General features: G+C 39.9%; 1 gene segment (V, D, J or C); it reads right to left on the reverse strand.

Annotated features, from left to right (window-relative positions):
* Positions 1-15,965, reverse strand: part of LOC125403929 (Ig kappa chain V-III region MOPC 321-like) — a 456,525-nt gene extending 440,560 nt beyond the window's left edge. The window contains 2 exon segments of the V gene segment in view: positions 15,353-15,659; positions 15,902-15,965. Of these exon segments, the coding sequence occupies positions 15,353-15,659; positions 15,902-15,950 (356 nt within the window).
* Between the last annotated feature and the right edge of the window lie 3,764 nt (positions 15,966-19,729).

Below are 19,729 nucleotides of genomic sequence, written 5' to 3' on the forward strand. Positions count from 1 at the left end.
TCCTCTGTATGTTGTAAAAAAGAAGCCTGGTAAATGGAGAATGGTGACAGATCTAAGGTCTGTCAAGAAGGTGATTCAACCTATGGGCCCTCTACAGTTTGGAATTCCTCTGCCTTCTCTGTTACCAAAAGTATGGCCTCTTATAATTACTGATTTGAAGGAATGCTTCTTCACTATACCATTAACAAGAAAAAGATAGAGAAAAGTTTGCCTTCACAGTGCCGACTTTTAATAATTTTAAGTCTCCTAGGAGATACCAGTGGACTGTACAGGGGCTGTTCAACAGCCCAATACTGTGTCAATACTTTGTGAGTCAGCCATTGAAAGTAATATGTAAACAATTCCCTAAGACTATAATTTACCATTACACGGATGACATTTTGCTATCTGATTCTAAGATAGATACTTTAAAAGGAATGTTTGAGGAAGTAAAGAGAGTTTTTCCTGAATGGGGTTTATAAATTGCTCCTAAAAAGATTCAAAGAGGAGATTCTGTTAATTTCCTAGATTACAGAATAGGTTTAGAGAAAATTAGAACACAAAGGGCACAAACTAGGAGAGACCAGTTACTGACTCTTAATGACATTCAAAGATTGTTAGAAGATATTTCCAGTCTATGACTGGCTGTTGGAATAACACCTGATCTAATAATTCATTTAAACAAGACCTTAGATGGTAATAAAGTTTTAATATTCCCAGAGAACTGAAGCAGAAAAAGAACTGACAATGGTTGAGGAAAAATTACAGGAGGCACATTTGGGTAGGGTGAATCCAAATCCTAGTCATATTACTCTCTAGAATTTCTCCTATGGGAATTTTAATGCAGAGGAAACATGTTATTTTATAATGTATCTTTATACCACACAAATCAAGTAAAAGATTAAAAACTTATGTGGGAAAAAGTCTCTGAATTAATTATAAAATGTAAACTGAGACTTTGTCAACTGGCAGGTATAGACCCAGCAGAAATTTTAGTGCCTTTTACTACTGATGAAATAAAAAAGTTATGGGAAGGCAATAAACTATGGCATAGGACTTGTGCTAATTTGGGGGGGGGATTAATAGTAACTATCCCAAAAGCTGTAGATTTAACCAAGAACTTCTTGGATTCTTCCTCAAACTGTACTTGATGCTCCAATAACTGGAGCCCGTACATTTTACACTGATGCTAATAAATCAGAGAAGACAGGTTACAAATCAGAAAAGTTGAGTAAGGTAGAAAAACAGCCCTTGTAATTCTGTCCAGAAGTCAGAATTATATGCCATTCTTATGGTGCTAAGGGATTTTAATGAACCTTTTAATATAGTTACTGATTCACAACATTCAGAAAGAGTTATCTTGCATATTGAAACCACTGAATTTATACCAGGTGATACAGAATTGACTTCATTGTTAATCCAGGTACAAGACATAATCAGGAATAGGCTTTATCCTATGTACATAACACTCATTAGATCTCATACAATTCTGTCATGTCCTCTAGCACAAGGTAATGCAGAAATTGATCAATTATTGATTGGAAGCGTGCTGCAGGCCTCAGAATTTCATAAAAAAGATCACATTAATAGCAAAGGTTTAAAGAAAATTTTTCTATTATATGGCAACAAGCTAAGGAGATTATAAAGAAATGCCCTACTTGCTCTTTATATAACCAAACACTGCTACCTGCAGGGACTAACCCGAAAGGTACTCAAATGAATGAAATGTGGCAGATTTTGGAAAATTAAAATATGTACAGCACACCATTGATACTTATTCAGGCTTTAAATGAAAAACTTCTTCAAGATCAGAAAAAGCTGATTCAATATTCACACATTCATTAGAAGTTATGGCCATCATGGGTCTACCTGCACAAATAAGAACAGATAATAGTCCAGCTTATTTCTATAGGAGAATGAAATGGTTTTTTTTACTTATTATAATATTAAACATTACAGGTATACCACACAATCCTACAGGTCAAGCAGTTATAGAATGATCAAATTGTACTATAAAGGACATGTTAAACAAACAGAGGGGGGTTGAATATGCCCCTAGAAGTAGATTACATAATGCCTTGTCACAGCGACTTTTCAGGGGATTGTGCTCTATCAAATCAGATTGGGCTGGAATAAATCCACAGGTTCTCATCCACTGAAGAGATATAAAAACCTCTTTTCCAAACTAACATATCCTTAGACCCAAACTTGGAAGTCATGATATCTTTATAATATACATTCTGGTTTAGCTTAGTATCCCATACAATGAAATGTCTCTCTGTACTTAGCTCCTTCACAGTCAAAAAAATTCAAAGAAAACACAATAATATACTGAATCCAGACTCTGTGTATAGTCCATCTTTACTTGTCTTATTTTACTTTATTCCCTTTAATCTATGACTGTCTGTACTCTGTGTCTTTAAAGACTTTTTTTAAATGATTTACTTCTTTTCCAACTCTCTATCCTTTTACTTCTCTCGCTTAAGCTTACATACATTTATCCAATACTGTGCCCCATTTAGAGGTCTTTTATGTCTGAATCTATCTATTGTGAATATGCAATTCTTTGCTGCTCAGGAAGACTTCTTAAAAATGCTTAAGTGCTTCTTAATAACTTAAGTTGTACCATTAGTAGGGTATATACGTTACTACCTGCTTTTTCAGCACAGTTCAGCATGGCGGAGTTGCTTGCATCTCTGAGCTAAGCACACTGCCCCACTTCCAGACACAGAGTCAGTGCAAGTTTCGATCAAGCAATCTGTAGCAGTCTGCTACACTGGCAGCACAGCCCAGAAAGCCTGTGCTTCAAAACAGCTCTGCTTTTTTTCTGCTGCTAAGTCAGGAAAACCTCTCTTAAAGGAACTGCAGCACACTGCCAGCAAACAGCAAGAAACTCTGTTAAATTTTGTATTTTTTTGTCTAGAATTCCTTTCCAAGCCCTCTCAGGTTTACATGGATTAAGTAGGCTACATGGGTACCAATATGTAGGAGGAGGGCCTATTTGTTCATCTTCACCACCTAGCTAGCTTAGATGAAGAAAGTTTTAGCATGTCTATCTCCCAGGCCAGATCCACAGTGTCTCACTCTCTGCCTTCCTCCTTCCAGAATTCAGTCCAGTTTTCCCCACCTACCTATGTTCTGATCTATCAAGTGACCAAGTCAGTTTCTTTATTCATTAACGAATAAAAGCAACACATAGACAGAAGGATATCGCACACCATTTACCTTGACTTTTTTCCTTTGCAGATTTTAATATGCATTCTTTATTCTGTATGATTTATGCTTTGATTATTGCATGATGAGGGGACTTTTTTTTGTTCCAGTCTCTTTGGTGTTTTGTAAGCTTCTTATACTTTCATAGGGATATCCTTATTTTGGTTGGGAAAGTTTTCTTCTATGATTAATATTCTCTTTCCAGGATGCAGGAGTAGCATCACACCTGCAACTCAGTCACCAGCTAGGAATCCACGTCTCTTCCCAGGCAATCTACATAATAACAAAGAGGAGGAGCAGTCCATCCTGAGCCTTTTGTTAGGTAGCTACAGGTGTTCTGGCTGGAGAGCAGCTGCCTTGGAAACTAAACATGGCTGGAGAACTTAAATATTTTGTATGAAATATGGGCCTACAAATGGGGTAATATTTAGTAGTGGCCACTGGATGGGTTTGGGTTTTGATGACCCTTCACACAGGAAACTCCCTACTGGCTGGCTAGAAAAGCCATGGGAGTTGGGGGAGAGGCCTGGGGTTTTGTCCTACTATGGAGGTCCTAGAGAGTGTGGTGTCCTGCAACATGACTGTTCACTTACTGGAAGGTTTTAATTTTAACATAGTAAAATTACATATAACAAAACTGGTATTAAGGACGAATTACAGTTACAAAATTTATATCTACTCTATCTTTTTTTTTTGCAAGGAGATAGCAGCCAGCTTTATTACAATTACAGCCCAATAGAGTCACTGTTGTTGAGACAAATGACAAAGATGGAATATTTCAGAAAGCATTATACAGTTTTTTTAAGCACTGAAATGTGATGCTTTCTACAAAAAAATAGACTTTTGTAGACTCAAAATTCAAGTAATGAGACAATGGAAACAGGCATCAAGGAAGAGAGCTGCAGTAAACTTTCCTTAAACTAAAGTAGTTCAATTCTGAACCATAGTTGTGTTAGTCACTGTTCTACTGCAGTGAAGAGACACTATGGCCAAGGCAACTCTTAAAGAGATAGCATTTAATCGGGGGATTATTTACAGTTTTGGAATCTATCTTAGTCAATTATCATCATGACAGGAGCTTGGCAGAACTCAGGAGCTGGAAAAGTAGCTGAGATTTACGTTCTTATACACTGGCAGGAAGAGATACCTTCTCTATCGGTCTTTGAAAACTTCATTTAATAATTAAAGTCTTGATCTTATAATGAACACATCAATTTCCTTCTTTTTTTTCCAGTCTGTCACAACTAAGAATCCCATGGCAGAGGATGACATGTAACTCCTTAGCTACAATTCCACACTTAGCCATTGTTCTTTTAGTCTGTCTTTATATATATATATTTATTTATAAAAATTTCCACTTCCTCCCCTCCTCCTAATATCCTCCCACTCCCCCCACTCCCTCTCCTCCTCCCTCTCCAGTCCTAAGATCAGTCAAGGTTTTCTGCCCTATGGGAAGTTCAAGTTCCTCCCCTGTCCCTCCAGGTCTTGGTATCGTTCCTTTTAAAAATAATATGATGTTAGGATGGCCCGGGCAGCCTGCAAGCCAGGCAGAAGCTGCCACCAGAGCAGTACAGGGTCCCTGGGCAAGCAGCAGAGTCAGGCGGCTAGATGAGGTGGACGGCAGAGTAAATGGACATAAGGCTATACATGAAGCTAGATATTTATTACTTAAAGAAAAGGAGACATAGACAAACATACAGAGAACAAAGACACACGTACACATGATACGAAGCAAACACACACACACACACACACACAAGAGAAAAGATGGCGGCAAGGGGAGGTCAGAAGTGGCTGGAGTGGGCGTGGTTAGTTCTTATTGTGTCCCAAAGGAATAACATTCCCGGATCCTTTTTATAATAAAAAGTAGAAGGTTAGACATTACAGGTTGAAGGAATTGGGGTGGTGAATTCTCAAGGCTGCTTTCGGCTGATTTGTGGGTGTCGTCTTTGGAGGGGTGGGTGTGGGGGATCCGAGAGAAGGCTGGGTGTTGGTCACATCTTGGTATAGTTGGTCTCTGTTCCCGACAGGACAGGTGTCTGTGGCATGGAAATGTCTGGTGTCCCTTGTACCTAGTTAGGGTATTGGCAGAACAGAGGACAAAGTTAAATTGAGAAAAAATATATTTAGGATCAGGGAATTGAGGGGTTTGTATCTGACCTGTTTATGATGGGTTCTTTAATTTGGCTCCCTGGAACTTATAAGAAAAATAGAAGTTTTAGACATATATATTGTATTAAGAACTCCTTGGGTTTGTAAAAACAGAAATTATAAGGAAAAGTTTTTATATTTGGTTAGACAACCTGGCAAAACCTCTCAGCTATCAGACTGTTAGAGATCTTTGAGAAGGATAAGATTTTACTTGAGTTACTGATTAAAAAATGACAGAGAACTTATTTGTTTGGCACCCAGAGCTACTCTTTGGTCCTCCCTGGTCACTGAAGGTTGCATTTGATCTTTGTTGTTTAATGAAGAGCCTGCCAGGCTTTTGAAGACCCTGTGGACTAAGAAATCTTTAGCAAGACAGACTACCTTGACCCTGGGCAGCTAGACTGTCGATTCCAGTGATTTTGTCCATGTTTGGAGGTCTCCACTTCAGGTGAAAGGTGGTTTTTTGCCCAATGGTCAGCGCTTGGCAGTCGAAGCAAACTGCAGATGGATGGTGGTCAGTGATGTGACCGTCTGTCTTCTGTCTTCTTTGAGGAAACAGAGTGCTTGCTAGGAGCCAACCTGTCTCTTTTTGTTATGAAAAGTTTTTTTTAAATGATTAAACATTTAAATATTGCATTCCCCAGATCTCTGAGCAGTTGAGGGCTGATTATTAGGTATAGCTGCAGTATAAAATCTGTCTGGAAGATTGGGTTTGAGTTTGACTGTATTGACTCTTAACAGGTAAGATCCATATTTGTAAAAAGACAGACAGAAAGAAAAAAAACTGTTTGTAACATAAAGATTAGTGGCAGAACTGACAATGGTAGAAAACAGCTTAAAAGTACATACCAGTTTAAAATATGAGAATTATGATTTTGTAGTCTGAGACAAGATGAAATGAACAATTATTTTACATAGAAAGATTGAACAGGAATTAGGCAAAGTATATGTTTTTGATAGGCCCTATCAGAAAGCACATCACTATGCAAAACACCTGTAATCAGAGTTAACGAGAACACCGAAGAGGGGGAGAGGAAAGGCAGGACATACATAAGAATGAGAAAGCTTGGTTGAGTGATCTGGCTCTCAGTGAATCTAGTGATAAGGTCACCTGACCCCAATGAACATGGTGGTGGCCACGTGTTGTGGCTTGAATGGAAAGCCACGGGAATTTTAAAAGCCGGGGGCTGCCTGGTTGTTGAATCGTGAAAAACCCACATAAACAGACAATTTAAGGCATATTTAGGCTGGTACGACTTGCTTTTCCAGGTCAAGACCGTGAAAATCCCGCAAAAACCATGGCATCTTGAGTCTATGGGGAACGGCTCCCCATTTAGGTGAGATGCAAATGAATCGACCACCCAGGACACGTGGGTGAGAATCCTCAATCCACGTGTGGGGTGTTAATAAGCTGAACCGGATCAGCCTTTTGTCCACGAGAAAGGTAGGAAGGAAGAAAAGACTGAAATAAAGAGGAAGAAGGCTAGGAACTCTGGGTTCCTAGTGCAGAAATGGTGGGCTGGCCAGCTGTCCCAGTCACAGGCTTAACAGAGGACACAAGCCGTAATGGATGCCAGCGACAGGGCGGAGAAGTACCCCCTGAGCACATAAACACTGGGAGGACCGGTCAATACCAGGTTAAAAAGGCTCAGATAAACTGGCTGGAGTAGGAAACTTACAATTAGAAGCAGGTGCTGTTTGTAGGAATGAGTACAGGCAGTTGGAACACGTGGGTCGGTGTTGAGAAATCCTCGGTTCCGATTCAGTCCCGGAAGTTGGAGCTCAGAGTCCCAGACGATATGTGAAGACGGGACCGGCCCTTGGCAGGCGAATGTCTCGAGTCTGAGGCACCAAATAGTGTTCTTTTTAAAAATAATATGATGTTGGGATGGTCCGGGTGGCCTGCAAGCCAGGCAGAAGCTGCTGAAGAGCAGTACAGGATGCCCGGGCGAGCAGCAGAGTCAGGCGGCTCGATGCAGTGGACGGCAGAGTAAATGGACATAAGGCTATACATAAAGCTAGACATTTATTACTTAAAGATAGGGAGACATAGACAAACATAGAGAGAACAAAGACACATGTACACATGACACGAAGCAAACACACACACACACACAAGAGAAAAGATGGCGGCCGGGGAAGGTCAGAAGTGGCTGGGGTGGGCATGGTTAGTTTTTAAAGTGTCCCAAAGGAATAACATTAGGAAGGTGAGCATCCAAAGAGACTAGGATGACAAAAAGCCAGTACATGCAGATGAAACAGGTCCCAGTGACATTATCAATGGCTTCTCAGTCAGTCCCCAGGTCAGGCACATTCAGAGAATCAGGTTTGATCACATGCTCGTTCAGTCCCAGTCCAGCTGGCCTTGGTGAGTTCTCATTAAGTCAGTCCCCTTGTATCAGTGGGTGAATGCACCCCTCACGGTCCTGACTTCCTTGTTCATGTTCTCTCTCCTTCTGTTCCTCATTTGGATCATGGGGGCTCAGTCCAGTGCTCCAGTGTGGGTCTCTGTCTCTATCTCCATCCATCGTCAGATGAAGGTTCCCTCTGATCCTGCCTTCCTTCCTCACGCTCTCCCACCTTCTGCTTCTCATTTTTACCTAGGAAGTTAAGTCCAGTATTCCAATGTGGATCTCTGTCTCTATCTCCATCTATCACCAGATGAAGGTTCTATGGTGATATACAAAATATTCATCAGTATGGTTTTGGGCCAAGCCCAGTTCAGGCACCCATTCCTCTGCTGCCCAGGGAACAATTTGGGGACCTCTCCTTGGACCTGGGAACCCCTCTAGAATCTAGATGCTTGCAAACCCTAAAATGGCTCCCTTAGTTGAGATATTTGCTTCCCTGCTTCCATATCCATCCTTTCTCCTTCCACTCATCCCATTCCCCAAAGCTATCCCCAATCCTCCCCTTTTCCCCTCTCTCTAATGATCTCCCCTGACTTCAAAGCCTCCGCCCCCCATGCACTCAGGTTTGCTGGCAATCTTGTCTACTACCCATATCCAGGAGGATAACTATATGATTTTCTTCAGGTCCACCTTCTTATTTAGCTTCTCTAGGATCATTAATTATAGTCTTAAAGCTCTTTAGTTATGGCTAGAATCCACTTATGAGTGAGTACATACCATATTCCTCTTTTTGTGTTTGGGTTACCTCACTCAGTAAAGTGTTTTCTATTTCCATCTATTTGCATGAAAAATTCAAGATGTCATTGTTTTTTACAGCTGAGTAAAACTCTAATGTGTATATGTTCCACACTTTCTTTAACCATTCTTCTATTGAGGGGCACCTAGGTTGTTTCCAGGTTCTGGCTATTACAAATAGTGCTGCTATGAACATAGTTGAACAAATGCTTTTGTAGTATGGTAGGGCATCTCCTGGGTATATTCCCAAGAGTGGAATTGCTGGGTCCTGAGGGAGGCTGACTCCCAGTTTCCTGAAAAACCGCCACACTGATTTCCACAGTGGTTGCACAAGCTTGCATTCCCACCAACAATGGATGAGTGTTCCCCTCACTCCACATTCTCTCCAGCAAAGGCTATCATTGGTGTTTTTAACTTTAGCTAATCTGACCGGTGTAAAATGGTATCTCATAGTTGTTTTCATTTGCATTTCCCTGATCGCAAAGGATGTTGATTATGACCTCAAGTGTCTTTTGGCCATTCAAAGTTCTTCTGTTGAGAATTCTCTGTTGAGATCAGCACCCCATTTTTTAATTGTGTTAATTAGAGTTTTAGTGTCTAGTTTTTTGAGTTCTTTGTATATTTTGGAGATCAGAAGTTTGTCTGTTGAGGGGTTGGTGAAGATCTTTGCCAGTCAGAAGACAGCCTTTTTGTATTACTGACAATGTCCTTTGCTTTACAGAAGCTTCTCAGTTTCAGTAGGTTCCATTAATTCATTGTTTCTCTTATTGTCTGTACTACTGGGGTCCTACTTAGGAAGTGCCCTCCTGTGCCTATATCTTGTAGACTACTTCCCACTTTCTCTTCTATCAGGTTCAAAGTGGACAGATTAATGTTGAGGTCTTTAATCCATTTGGACTTGAGTTTTGTGCATGGTGATAGATATGGATCTACTTTCACTCTTCTACAGGTTGACATCCAGTTATGCCAGCACCATTTGTTGAAGATGCTTTCCTTCTTCCATTGTATACCTTTAGCTCCCTTGTCGAAAATTTGGTGTTCATAGGTTTGTGGGTTAATATCCGGGTCTTCTATTCGATTCCATAGGTCGACTTCTCTGTTCTTATGCCAATACAAAGCTGTTTTCAATACTGTGGCTCTGTAATAGAGTTTGAAGTCAGGGATGGTAATGCCTCCAGAAGTTCTTTTATTGTATAAGATTGTTTTGGCTATCCTGGGTTTTTTGTTTTGCCATATAAACTTGATTATTGTTCTCTCAAGGTCTGTGAAGAAGTTTGATGGGATTTTGATGGGGATTGCATTGAATCTATAGATTGCTTTTGGTAGAATTGCCATTTTTACTATGTTGAGTCTCCCAATCCAAGAGCAGGGGAGGTCTTTCCATTTTCTGGTATCCTCCTCAATTTCTTTCTTCAAAGACTTAAAGTTCTTGTCAAATAGGTCTTTCACTTCCGTGGTTAGAGTAACCCCAAGATATTTTATGCTATTTGTGGCTAGCGTGAAAGGTGATGTTTCTCTGATTTCTCTCTCTGCTTCTTTATCCTTTGTGTATCTGAGATTCTTTCTTCTATCTCTTATATTCTGTTGGTTATGCTTGATTCTGAAGTCTCTGTTCATTTACCTAGATTTTCCATAGCCAGCTGGCCCTCGGCTTGTGATTTCTTCATTGACTCCATTTCAGTTTTCAAATCTTGAACTGTTTCCATTACCTGTTTGATTGTTCTTTCTTGGTTTCCCAGAATTTCATTTACGGATTTACTCATTTCTTCAAACCTTTTGGTATATTTCTCTTCCATTTCTTTACTCATTTCCTCAGTCTTTTTGTTATACTTATCTTCCATTTCTTTAAGGCTGATTTTCACCTCCTGTTTAAGTTCCTTTATTATTTTCATAAAGATCCACTTAGAGTCGATTTCTTCTATTTCTTCTGGAGTAGGATGTTCAATTCTTCTAGTTTCATGATCCCTGGATTCTGGAGATGTCATGTTGCCTTTCAGGTTGTTGGAGGAATTCTTGCATTGGCGCCTGCCCATCTCCTCCTCTCTGGATGAAACTCCTCTGCACTCTCTGGATAGAACTCAGCACTCTCTGGATAGAACTCCTCAGCACTGCAGCAGGGATAGCTGGTATTTCCAGGACCCAGAAGACAAAAGGACAGTAACAGTGGGAGCAGGGTGGGGTCCCATGAAACACCGAAGACCCTGCCACAGAAGCTGAGGAGGGAGGGCCTCTGCTTTCTTCTGGGACAGAGAGCCCAGGCGAGCACCCACTCACCTCTCTGGATAGAACTTCTCAGCACTGCAGCAGGACTAGCTGGTGTTTCCTGGACCCAGGAGACAAAAGGGTGGCAGCAGTGGGGGCAAGGAGGGGTCCCGTGGGACACCGAAGACTTTGCTGCAGATTCTGAGGAGGGAGGGGTTGTGCTCTCTTCTGGGACAGAGAGCCCAGGCAAGCACCCACTCACCTCTCTGGATAGAACTTCTCAGCACTGCAGCAGGGCTAGCTGGTGTTTTCAGGACCCAGGAGACAAAGGGGCGGCAGCGGTGGCGGCAGGGAGGGGTCCCGTGGGACACCAAAGACCCTGCCGCAGAAGATCTGATTTAAATGTTTTTGACAACAGCTTCTATTTCCTTGCAGCTTGTTGGTATATTTAGATTGCTCACCTGGTATTAATTTAATTTTGGTATGTGGTATTAGTCTAAAAAATTTTCTATTTCTTTTACATTTTCCAATTTTGTGGGGTACGGTCTTCTGTAATAAGACATATTGATTCTCTGAATTTCCACAGTATCTGTTGTTATGCCCCCTTATCATTTCTGATCTTGTTAATTTGAGTGTTCTCTCTCTACTGTTTGATTAGTTTGGCTAGGGGTTTGTCCATCTTGTTGATTTTCTCCAGGAATCAGCTTTTTGTTTCATTGATTCTCTGTATTATTTTCCTTGTTTCTATTTTGTTGATTTCAGCTCTCAATTTTATTATTTACAATCTTCTACTACTCCAGGGTGAGTCTGCTTCTCTTTTTTCTAGAGCTTTTATGTATGCTGTTAAGTCTCTAATATGAGCTTTCTCCATTTTATTTATGTGAACACTTAAAATGTTTCCTCTTAGCACTGCATCACAGTGTCCCATAGGTTTGAATATGTTGTGCCTTCATTTCAAGGAAGAATTTGATTTCTTTCTATTTCTTCCTTGACCTAGGGGTGGTTCAATAGTTGACTTTTCAGATTCCAGGAATTTGTTGTGAGTTTTATGAGGGCAGTATTGTTGTTAAATTCTAGCTTTAATCCATGGTGATCTGATAAGACACAGGTGGTTACTCCATTGTTTTTTTGTATTTGAGGATGTTGCTTTGTTATTGAGTAAGTTGTCAATTTCATAGAAGGTTCCATGAGGTGCTGAGAAGAAGGTATATTCTCTCCTGTTTGGGTTGAATATTAAACAGATATCTGTTAAGACCAGTTGATTCATTATGTCTGTTAATTCTCTTATATCTCTGCTAAGATTCTGTCTGGAAGATCTGTCTAATGGTGAGAGAGGAGTGTTGAAGTCTCCTATTATTAGTGTGTGAGCTTTAATGTATGATTTAAGATTTAGTAATGCTTCTTTTACATATGTGAATGTTCTTATATTAGGGGCATAGGTATTCAGGATTGAGACTTCATCTTGATGAATTGTTCCTGAGTGTAAAGTGTCCTTCTCCATCTGTTCTGATTGATTTTAGTTTGAAATCTATTTTTTTAACTGTTAGGATATCCACACCCGCTTGCTTCTTAGCTCCATTTGATCGGAAAATCTTTTTCCAACACTTTACTTTGAGGTAGTGCCTGTCTTCGAGTTTGAGGTGTGTTTCTTGCAAACAACAGAAGGCTGGATCCTGTTTTCATATCCATTCTCTTAACCTGCCTCCTTTTATAGGTGAATTTAGTTCATTAATATTAAGCCATATTAATGACCACTGGTTGTTAACTCTGCTCATTTTTTTGGTGGTAGTGTGTGTGTGTGTGTTTCCTTTCTTTTGCTTGATTTGGTGGTGGATGTCTATGTTATTATTTGTGTTGTTATCTTCCTTGGGTTGTGGTTTTCCTTCTACTACTTTCTTTAAGACAGGCTTTATGGCTATGTATTGTTTAAATCTGTTTTTGTCACGGAATATCTTGCTATCTCTAATGATGGTGAAAGAAATTTTTGCTATGTATAGTAGTTTTGACTTTCATCCATGGTTTCTTAGTGTCTGCAACACATCTATCCAAGACCTTCTGGCTTTCATGTTTTCCACTGAGAAGTGAGGTGTAATTCTGATAGATTTATTTTTATATATTTCTTGACATTTTCCTTTGCAGCTCTTAATATTCATTCTTTATTCTGTATGTTTTGTGTTTTGCTTATTATATGGTGAGGGGATGTCTTTTTTGATCCACCCTATTTAGTGTTCTGTAAGCTTCTTGTACCTTCATTGGGATTTTCTTTTTTAGGTTGGCAAAGTTTTCTTCTATAATTTTGTTGTACATATTTCTGTGCATTGAGCTGGAATTTTTCTCCTTTTTATAGCCCTATTATTCTTAGGCTTGGTCTTTTATGGTGTCCCAGATTTTCTGGATATTTGTGTTAAGAATTTATTGGATTTAATATTTTCTTTGACTAGTGTGTCTATTTCCTCTATAGTATCTTCTGCACCTGAGAATCTATCTTCTATCTCTTATTTTCTGTTGGTTATTCTTATCTCTGCTGTTCCTCTTCATTTACCCAGATTTTCCATATCCAGCTTTCCCTAAGTTTGTGTTTTCTTTATTACCTCCATTTCAGTCTTCAAGTCTTAAACTGTTTCCTTCACCTGTTTGATTGCTTTATCTTGGTTTCCTTGGGTATCTTTGTGGGGTATCTTTGTTTATTAATTTCTTCTAACTTTTTGTTTGTATTCTCTTCCATTTCTTTAAGGGAGCTTTTCACTTCCTCTTTTAAGGTCTCAATCATTTTCATAAAATTATGTTTAAAAGTCGTTTTCTTCTGCTTCTTCAAGTTTACGATGATCAAGTCTTCCTTTTGTGTGTTTGCTGGATTCTGGTGTTACCATGTTGCTTTTCAGGATGTTGGAGGATATCTTACATTGGCACCTATCCATGTGTTCCTTCAAATGAGTCCATCAGAGTCTTGGTTTCTTGGTTCAATCTTTTGCTCTGGCTGTCTGAGTACTTGGGAGTTTTTCTAAGTCTGCCCTCTCTTAGGTAGCCTAAGTATTTGAGTAAGCTCTGTTTCAGGGCTTTCTCTGGTCCATTAAGCTGTGTGGCAGAGTTCCAAAGACCTCTAAGGCAAAAGGTCGGGCTTGGGGGCAGGATGGGCTGTGGGAAAGAAATCCTGAACCAGGAATAGTCAACACTGGCTAACTCGAAAAGCTTAGGGAGTTTGGGAGGTGACCCTGGATTCTGTCCCACTGGAAAGATCCCAGAGAGTGGCACTTCTGGTGCCAGGGACTTACCTTGCTTGTCCCCTCAGCACTAGAGCAAGCTGTGTTCTCCAAAGGGAGAACTTGGGGGCAGGGTACATTGTGGCAAAGAAAGTACAGCCCCAGGAATGCTCCCTGCTGGCTCTCTGTTACCCTCAGCAATGGAACAGGCTGTGTTGCAGGGTTTCAAGGACCTTGCAGGTGAAAGGGTGGGCTTAGGGGCAGAGTAGAGCTTCTGGCACTGCTGACTCACCTCTCTGGTCCCCTCCGCACTAGAGCAAGCTGTGTTTCCAAGAGTTGCTAATTCTGAAAAAGTTCCTTATTAAATGGTAGAATAAACGTGGATAAATGACTAGCAGTTAAAAGCACTTCCTTCTTTTGCAGTTTGGTTTCCAACACACACATCAACTAGCACAAAAACTCCTGAAACTCCAGCTCACTGGATTATGATGCCCTCACTTGACTGCTATGGACACTTACTCACACATATACTCTCTCCCCAAATTTAAATGAAATAAATTATTGAAAACAATAAATAGTAGGTCATACTGGCAAGATTGCTAAACTGGTAACAGCAAAGTTGATTATAGCAAAGACAGATAAGTCTGGGTTTGGTTCCCAGATCCTACATGGTGGAAACAAAGAACTAACTCCTATACATTATCTTCTGGCCTTCTCTCTCTCTCCCTGTCCATCGTCCCCTCCCTTCCCTTCCATTCCCTCCCCCCCTCACACACACACAAACACATACACACACAGACACACACAGAGACATACACACACACAGACACACATCAAATGACTTTGGTTAACATTTTTTCAAGCCTAAACAATTTGTATTTATTACCTCTTAAAAGCACATTAAGAAAAAGTAAATCTTAAGTGATAGGAAAGTCTAAAAAGGAATACTGAGGGTGGGATGGAATAGGGAAATATGATATCAGGGAGATATGGAAGAAAAGGGGAAAATCATCCAAAGACAAATATGTGATATAAAAATTTAAGTGAATAATTATTAATTAAGAAATAATTATAAAGGTCTATATTTTGTTGAGAAATAATTGAATTGTAAGGTATATTGGATGGGATAAGCAAGCAAATCATTTTTTTCTCTTTTCTATTATTGTCTAGTATTTACTTTTTAATTTATTAAATGTAAAAAAATACAAATTCCCATTCCCTTCCCTCCTCCCATTCCCTCCAGACACCCTCCCACCCCACACCTCTCTAATACTAAGAGAGAGTAAGGCACTTTGACAAGCAAATACTTTTATAAAAGTTTGTTTTATTATTTAAGATCTTTCCCCAAACAAGTCTTGAGCTGTTTATTGAGATGTCAGAGAGTACGAGACAGCTGAGAGACTGAGCCTCAATGAGCAGCAACCCCAAGAGGTTTTTGTTCAACCATGGAGCACTGTGGGAGGATCCTCCTTACTCTGCTGACAGAAATAGATTGCAGCATCATCAGCCTCCACAGGATTGATGGTGAGGGTGAAGTCTGTCTCAGACCCACTGCCACTGAACCTGGCTGGGACCCCAGATTCTAGGTTGGATGCAACATAGATCAGGCTTTTGGGAGACTGTCCTGGTTTCTGTTGATACCAGTTCATAAGATTTTCACCATAGTAATTGACACTCTCACTGGACTTGCAAGAGATGGTGATCTTTTGTCCCAGAGACACAGACAGCAAAGATGGAGACTGGGTCAGTACAATCTCCCCAGAGGAACCTGGAATCATAAACATACAGGCCATGATTATACATGTTTTGAAATCTTCCCAGCAGAGAAATTTTTTATTTAGAAACATTAACAATACTTGTGGGCATCATTTCAAGAAAATAGAAAGTCAAAGGATATGGGCGAACTTAAATCTAATTTCAAATGCCTTCAATATAATGATCAAGATTCCAGAGGCAGAGAAAACCATAATGACCACAGAGGGTGCTCGCAAGCCTTCATCTCTCTCTCACCTGGAACCCCAAGCAGCAGCATCCATAGCAGGAGTGTCTTTGACTCCATCTCTGAATACTTGAAAAGAGACTGCTTCTGAGGCTCCTGGCAGCTATCCTTAAAGGAACATGGGCTGTTTTATAATGACTCAATATGTAAATCAGCCCAGAAGAGTGTGCTGGTGCTTAAAGGGACACCTGCTCCTGTTTCACCCACTGGAAGTTGGTGTCCACAGAAAATTTACTAGAGCATGGCATGTGTGTTTTAAAGGAGCCATAAAGCCTATTCTATTGAATCTTTATCCTCTAAATTTTCTGAGGTGTGATGTTGGGGATTGTGTTATCTCTGGAACTTTCTTTGTTGTACATGATTGTTTTGAGTATTCCAGGTTTTTTGTTTTTCCATGTGAAATTGATTATTGTTCTTTCAAGGTCTGTGAAAAATTGAGTTGGGATTTTGATGGGAATCATATTGAAACTATAGACTGATTTTGGTAGGATTACCATTTTAATTTTATTGATCTGATCTATCCAAGAGAATGGGAGATCTTTCCATTTTCTGATATCTTCTTCAATTTCCTTCTTTAACAACTTCATATTTTTCAAACAATCTGTCACTTCTTTGATTAATGTTGTCCCAAGGTATTTTTTAATTAATTAATTTTTTTAAAATTTCCACCTCCTCCATTCCTCCCATCCTCCCATTTCCCTCCCTCTTCCCCCTCTCCCTTGCTCTCCAATCCTAAGAGAAGTCAGGGAGGCCTGACTTGTGAGAAGTCCAAGCCCCCCCATCCTAGGAAGGTGTGCATCCAAACAGACTAGGTTCCCAAAAAGCCAGTACATGCAGTAGAATCAAAATCAAGTGTCATTATCATAGGTTTCTCAGTCTGCCTTTATTGTCAGCCACATTCACAGAGTCCAGTTTGATCACATGTTCATTCAGACCCAGTCCTACTGGCCTTAATGAGCTCCCACTAGATCAGTTCCACAGTCACCATGGGTAGACGCACTCCTGGTGGTCGTGCCTTCCTTTCTTATGTTCTCCCTCCTGCTCTTCATCTGGGCTTGGGAAGCTCAGTCCAGTGCTCCAATGTGGGTTTTTGTCTCTATTTCCATCCCTCGCTAGATGAAGGTTCAATGGTGATATGCAAGATATTCATCAGTGTGTCTAGGGGAGAAGGCTAGTTCAGGCACCCTCTTCTCTGAAGCTCATGGACCTAGTTGGGGAAATCCCCTTGGACACCTGGGAACCCTCTAGAGCCAAGACTCTAGCCAACCATAAAATGGCTCTGTTAGTTAAGATATCTTCTTCCCTGCTCTCATATCCACCCTCCACCATCTCAATTATCCCATTCCCCCAAGCTCTCCCCAGTTCCTCCCTTTTCTCGTCTTTCTCCCTATCTCCCCTTCCCCCCAACCCACTCCAAACCCCTTGCTCCCAACTTTTGCCCAGCGATCTTGTCTGCTTCCAATATCCAGGATAATAACTATATGTATTTCTTTGGGTTCACCTTCTTATTTAGTTTCTCTAGGATCACGAACTATAGGCTCAATGTCCTTTGTTTATGGGTAGAATCTACTTATGAGTGAGTACATACCATATTCCTTTTTTGGGGGCCTGGGTTATCTCACTCAGTAAAGTGTTTTCTATTTCCATCCATTTGCATGCAAATTTCAAGATGTCATTGTTTTTTTTACCGCTAAATAGAACTCTAAAGTGTATGTGTGCCACACCTTCTTTATCCATTTTTCGAGTGAGGGACACCTAGGTTGTTTCCAGGTTCTGGCTATTATAAATAGTGCTGCTATGAACATGGTTGAACAAATGCTCTTGTAGTATGATTGAGCATCTCTTGGGTATATTCCCAAGAGTGGATTTGCGGGATCCTGTGGTACGTTGATTCCTAGTTTTCTGAGAAACCGCCACACTGATTTCCACAGTGACTGCACAAGTTTGCATTCCAACCAACAATGTATGAGTGTTCCTCTCACTCCACATCCTCTCCAGGATAGGCTATCATTGGTGTGCTGTTAAGTCTCCAATGTGAGCTTTCTCCATTTTCTTTATGTGGGCACTTAGTGCTATAAACTTACCTCTTAGCACGGCTTTCATGGTGTCACATAGGTTTTGATATGTTGTGTCTTTATTTTCATTGAATTCTAGGAAGCCTTTAATTTCTTTTTTTATTTCTTCCTTGACCCAGGAGTGGTTCAGTAGTTGACTGTTCAGTTTCCATGATTTTCTGCGGGTAGAATTGTTGTTGAATTTTGACTTTATTCCATGGTGATCCCTTAGTACACAGGTGGTTTCTACAATTTCTTTGTATCTATGGATGTTTGCTTCGATACCAATTATGTGATCATTTTTTGAGAAGGTTCCATGAGATGCTAAGAATAAGGTATATTCTTTTCTGTTTGGGTAGAATGTTCTATAGATGTCTGTTAAGTCCATTTGGTTCATTACATGTGTTAGTTCTCTTATTTCTCTATTAAGTTTCCATCTGGTTGACATGTCCATTTGTGAGAGAGGAGTGTTGAAATTTCCTACTATTAGAGTGTGGGGTTTGATGTATGCTTTCAGTTCTAGAAATGCTTCATTTACATATGTGGGTGCTTTCATGTTAGGGGTGTAGATATTCAGGACTGAGACTTCCTCCTGATGAATTGTTCCTGTTATGAGAATTACGTGTCCTTCTCCATCACTTCTGATTGATTTTAGTTTGAAATCAATTTTGTTAGATAATAGTATAGCCACACCCGCTTGTTTCTTTGGACCATTTGATCGGAAAACCTTTTCCCAACCCTTTACTCTGAGGTAGTGTCTGTCTTTGAGGTTGAGGTGTGTTTCTTGTAAACAGCAGAATGTTGGGTCCTGTTTTAATATCCATTTTCTTAACCTGTGCCTTTGTATAGGTGAATTGAATCCACTGATATTAAGTGATATTAATAACCAGTGTTTGCTAACTCCGGTTACTTTTTCTGGTTGTAGTGTTTGCATGTTTACCTTCTTTGAGTTGTGCTGGTAGAGGGTTGTTAGGTGCTTGTGTTATTGGCTTCCTTGGTTTGTGGATTTCCTACTAGTATTTTCTGTATGGCTGGGTTTATGGCTACATATTGTTTAAATCTGTTTTTGTCCTGGAATATCTTGTTTTCTACATCGATGGTGAATGCCAGCTTTGCTTGATATAGTATTATGGGCTTGTGTCCATGGTCTCTTAGTGCCTGCAGCACATCTATCTAAGACCATCTGACTTTCATGGTTTCCATTGAGAAGTCAGGTATAATTCTGATAGGTTTACGTTTATATGTTACTTGACCTTTTCCTCTTGTAGCTCTTAATATTTGTTCTTTATTCTGTATGTTTTTGTGTAAATTTTGTAAATTTTGTATTTTGATTATTATATGGCAAGGGGATGCTTTTTTTAAATTAGTCTATTTGGTGTTCTGTGTGCTTCTTGTACCTTTAAAGGAATATCCTTTAGGTTGGGAAAGTTTTCTTCTATAATTTTGTTGAATATATTTTCTGGGCCTTTGAGCAGTGACTCATCTCATTCTTCTACTTTTATTATTCTTAGGTTTGGTCTTTTCATGGTGTCCCAAATTTTTTGGATGTTTTGTGTTAAGAATTTTTTGGATTTTTTTTGTTCTTTAATCAGTGATTTTATTTCTTCCATAGTATCTTCAGTGTCTGAGAGTCTTTCTTCTATCACTTATATTCTGTTGATTATGCTTGTCTCTGTAGTTTCTGATAAATTACCCTGATTTTTCATATCCAGCCATCCCTTGGTTTGTGTTTTCTTCATTACCTCCATTTCATTTTTCAAGTCTTGAACTGTTTTCTTTAACTAT

This window comes from Myodes glareolus, chromosome 6, assembly GCF_982192425.1.
Source record: "Myodes glareolus chromosome 6, mMyoGla1.1, whole genome shotgun sequence".
Lineage (NCBI taxonomy): Eukaryota > Metazoa > Chordata > Mammalia > Rodentia > Cricetidae > Myodes > Myodes glareolus.